This window comes from Etheostoma spectabile, chromosome 2 (genome assembly GCF_008692095.1).
Source record: "Etheostoma spectabile isolate EspeVRDwgs_2016 chromosome 2, UIUC_Espe_1.0, whole genome shotgun sequence".
NCBI classification, from domain to species: domain Eukaryota; kingdom Metazoa; phylum Chordata; class Actinopteri; order Perciformes; family Percidae; genus Etheostoma; species Etheostoma spectabile.
The window spans coordinates 14080461-14084064 of NC_045734.1; the positions used below are offsets into that span (position 1 = coordinate 14080461).

The following is a 3604-nucleotide window of genomic DNA, read 5'->3' on the forward strand; positions in this document are numbered from 1 at the left end:
GTGTGTGTGTGTGTGTGTGTGTGTGTGTGTGACAGGTTGTTGTGAGTTCTTCCCCTTTGAGGGCCTTGTTTACTCAGTGGGGTCCTTTTCACACATTCGGTCGTCCGGCCAGACTGCCTGTTTGTTTTTCCCACATCATCTCTTCTCCTCCGCCTTTGTGGTTCAACCCCCCCCACTTCTTCCCTTCATCCGAACCCCTTCTCTCGTCTTCCTCCCCATGCCTTCTCTTCGTCCTTCTCGAGCTCACTGTTTTTCTGGCAGCCATGTTGTGCCCCTTAAATCAGTGGTAACCCGGAGTCTGTTTTTTTACGTATCCGTCAATGAACATGTGTGAGGTTTTGATGTCTCAATCTCCTTATTCATTCTTCCTCTATCTGCACTGAATTGCATTTTAATCAAAACATAATTTGATATTATGACCAGAAAACACAAATCTCACCTAAAAAGCTCTAATATAAACATGTAATCTCTTTACCCACGCTGTCTGGAAAGGGCTACGTAGAGTTTATATCCTAATGTATGCTGTGTTTTTCCAGGCGCCTGAATCGGAATAATCTGGCCGTCTTCCCCGAGCTGCTTTTCCTGGGAACAACAAAGCTTTACAGACTGTAAGTCATTTCTCTTTTTCTATCCATCACTCGATTGCTCTGCATTGTTTACTGAAATATTGTTCATTTCCACATGTGTTCAGTTTAACAAGAGCAATGCAAAAAGGCTAATTAATGAAATGAATTGTTGCAATGCTGTGCTTGTGTGTATCCCCACAAGCTTGTGCAGGTCATTGACTGTGACTTAAAATGACATGGTGAAATATGTTACAGACGTTGTAAAGTACAGAAAAAAATATTGGGTTTTCTTGGTGACGCAGCTGTGGTGTTTCACTTGGATGAAGGAGTTAGAGGACTGAGGGGACAAATTTTACATGGTCTACCCTAGAAGCCAGTTCAGTAGCTAATGGAGATTAGCACTCCAACAGCTGCTGCCCACTGGGAGAGCGGTGTTCTGGTGTGGTGTGGTGGTGTATGTGTATGTGTATCTGTGTGTGTGTGTGTGTGTGTGTGTGTGTGTGTGTGTGTGTGTGTGTGTATGTGTGAGGATGGGGAGGAGAAACCAAGCAAGACAGATCAAGGAAGATATAAGCAGCAAAACACAGAAACAGGTTTCTCTTCTGAAGTTACGTTTTATGTTTCACAGGCAGAAAATAGTTTCAGTCACAGAACATAAAGGTTCCAGTTTGCATTCAAACCAGTGAACCACAGTTTGTTGTCATCGAGCACCTTTTACTCTTCACTCACAGCCTGAGTGTCTGTACTGTAAACTGAGCTGTGGGTTTCCAGTACTGTAGGACTGGGCAGCAACGCTGCTGAAACTGTGGGAACTAACTTCCCGTCATGGTTGTTTGTGGTCTCAGGGAATGATTATGGTTGCATATATTTATATGTGTGGCTGAATATATTTATCTAAAACAATATTGAAACGCTTAGATGAGAGTGTGTGGAAGTTGTTTATGTTCTGCGGCCACTACGGTGGTTAGCTGGACTCGACCTGTCGGGTCTAAGGGTGTGTGTGCGTCTCTGTGTCTGCAAGTATGTGTGTGCGAGTTTCTCAAGGCCAAAAGTTGGCATATTGCTCAGCGTGTGGGCCGAGGTAAAAATACAACTTGGATATACTGCTCTCTGCTCAGCTGTCGCAGACAAGCGGCCTCCGTGTTTGTGTGTGTGTGTGTGTGTGTGTGTGGGGGGGGGTTGTGTATGTGTGTAAGCCTTAGCTCCTCAGGTGTATGTATTTAGCAGAGGGTCTCTTTTGGCTGCACCTCTTTACCACACACTTCATTCAGCATAATAGTGTTCATAACGTTGTGTTAAAATAAAAGAATTAGTAAAAACGTCTGTAGTAGGATATGAAATGACCCAGTACCCGAGGAAGAAAGAAAACTGACAATCAACAGAAAATTGCTAAATGACAATGAAAACAAAATGGCCTAGCTGGCGCCGTTGCAGCCACAAAGCTACAAGCAGATTAGTCAGACGTATGGAAGTCATTCAGTATGAACAACTACCACAGAGGCTTAGCCAATACTATTTAGGGCTGTTTGGTCAATATTAAATCGTATGTCTACTTTTACACCCCCTACAGTGTATTTTTATTTTTAGAAAGCATAACAAGAAACCCTTGGGAACCTCTGGAGTGGAATCTTGTGAAGTTTTAAGTAGTGGTCAGAAGGTATGTGCGAACTGGACCGACTTTGGTTCTTGCGACAGTATTGCTATAAATGAACACTTGCTCAACCTGCTATTATGAAAATTATGTTTTAACTTTTTTGGGGCTTGGAAAATCTGTGTGTGTGTGTGCGTGCGTGTGTGAGAGAGTACTTGCTGGATGTGTTTAACCTTTGCTCAGCACCGTGGTTTAGGGCTTTAAGGTCTAAATTAAAGGGTCAGGTGTGAGATATGCCATGCATTTTAGAGGAAACATAATGTCTGCTTGGATTATGTGAACCTGCAGCATTTTTTTTAAACCAGTAAGTGTGACATAATTATACTGCCGGTCCAAGACCTGGGTTTAAGATTTGGGAATATTCATTGTCTTTGTTATTGAAAATGTCAACACATCAAAACTCACGCTTCAAGCCAGTGTTGATTTTTTAAATATTAACCAAAACCACTTTATTTTAGTTTACCAGTAGTTTATTTCATTTGATATGATAAGAATGAGAGCATAGTGGGAAAAATGGGTCCAAAAGTCTTCTTGTTTACTATACAGCCATTTTATTTGAGTGTCCAAATAAGTGTGCCATTTATGCACTATATTGTCCTTAACAGTGTATGATGAAATGATAAAAGTTCTAACCTCCCACAATGCAGTGTGTGTGTGACTCCACGCCTGTCACTGATGACGCATCATCATGATGACTCATAAGTGTCTGAAATCCCAATTTACTGCACGCTGTAGAGTTAATAATTTAGTGTTTATTGAATAGGGATAAGTGAATGAGTGAACAAGGAGTGATATTAGATATAGCTGATCCTTGATGTAAAGATAGCAAAGAGGCAGAAGTCCAAGTGATTAGGCAAGACCATATTACCAACAAACCAACACAATTAATGTCTACACTCAGTTGTCAGTTTATTAGTTACACCTATAGCATAAACAGATTCAATCTAATACAACAGTCCTGCAGTAAATCCTCCCTTCATGAAGGTTTTATTGTTCAGTATTTTTTTTTCCTTGTTGCCATTGGTGATTGTGAATCGTAACTAACTGTGAAAAGTTAAATTAGTTAACTAAGATGAACATGAGACAACAGAACAAATATGCACAACTCAAGTAACAAGTAAAATTAGGTTATTTAACAGGATGCAAAGATATGAGGAATGTAAAGAAATAAGTGCATTACAATCAATGGTTCCAAATCATTGGTTTAATTCTTGCACTTCTATTATGATGCTCCTTTTAGATCAAATTATTCAATAGAATATGATTGTTTTTTTAATGCTATGCAGATGACTTAATGCTGACGGGATACAGTTAACAAATGTATTTGTGTGGCATCTGCTCCCTCCCTCCTCCCTGCCAGCTCTCTCTCTCTCTCTCTCTCTCTCTC

General features: G+C 40.6%; 1 protein-coding gene across 10 annotated transcripts in view; it reads left to right on the forward strand.

Annotated features, from left to right (window-relative positions):
• Positions 1-3604, forward strand: part of slit2 (slit homolog 2 (Drosophila)) — a 97199-nt gene that overhangs the window by 9521 nt on the left and 84074 nt on the right. For all 10 annotated transcript variants that reach the window (XM_032533861.1, XM_032533796.1, XM_032533818.1 and 7 more), the window contains exon 4: positions 537-608. In XM_032533861.1, the coding sequence (XP_032389752.1) occupies positions 537-608 (72 nt within the window). The remainder of the gene's footprint in view (positions 1-536; positions 609-3604) is intronic.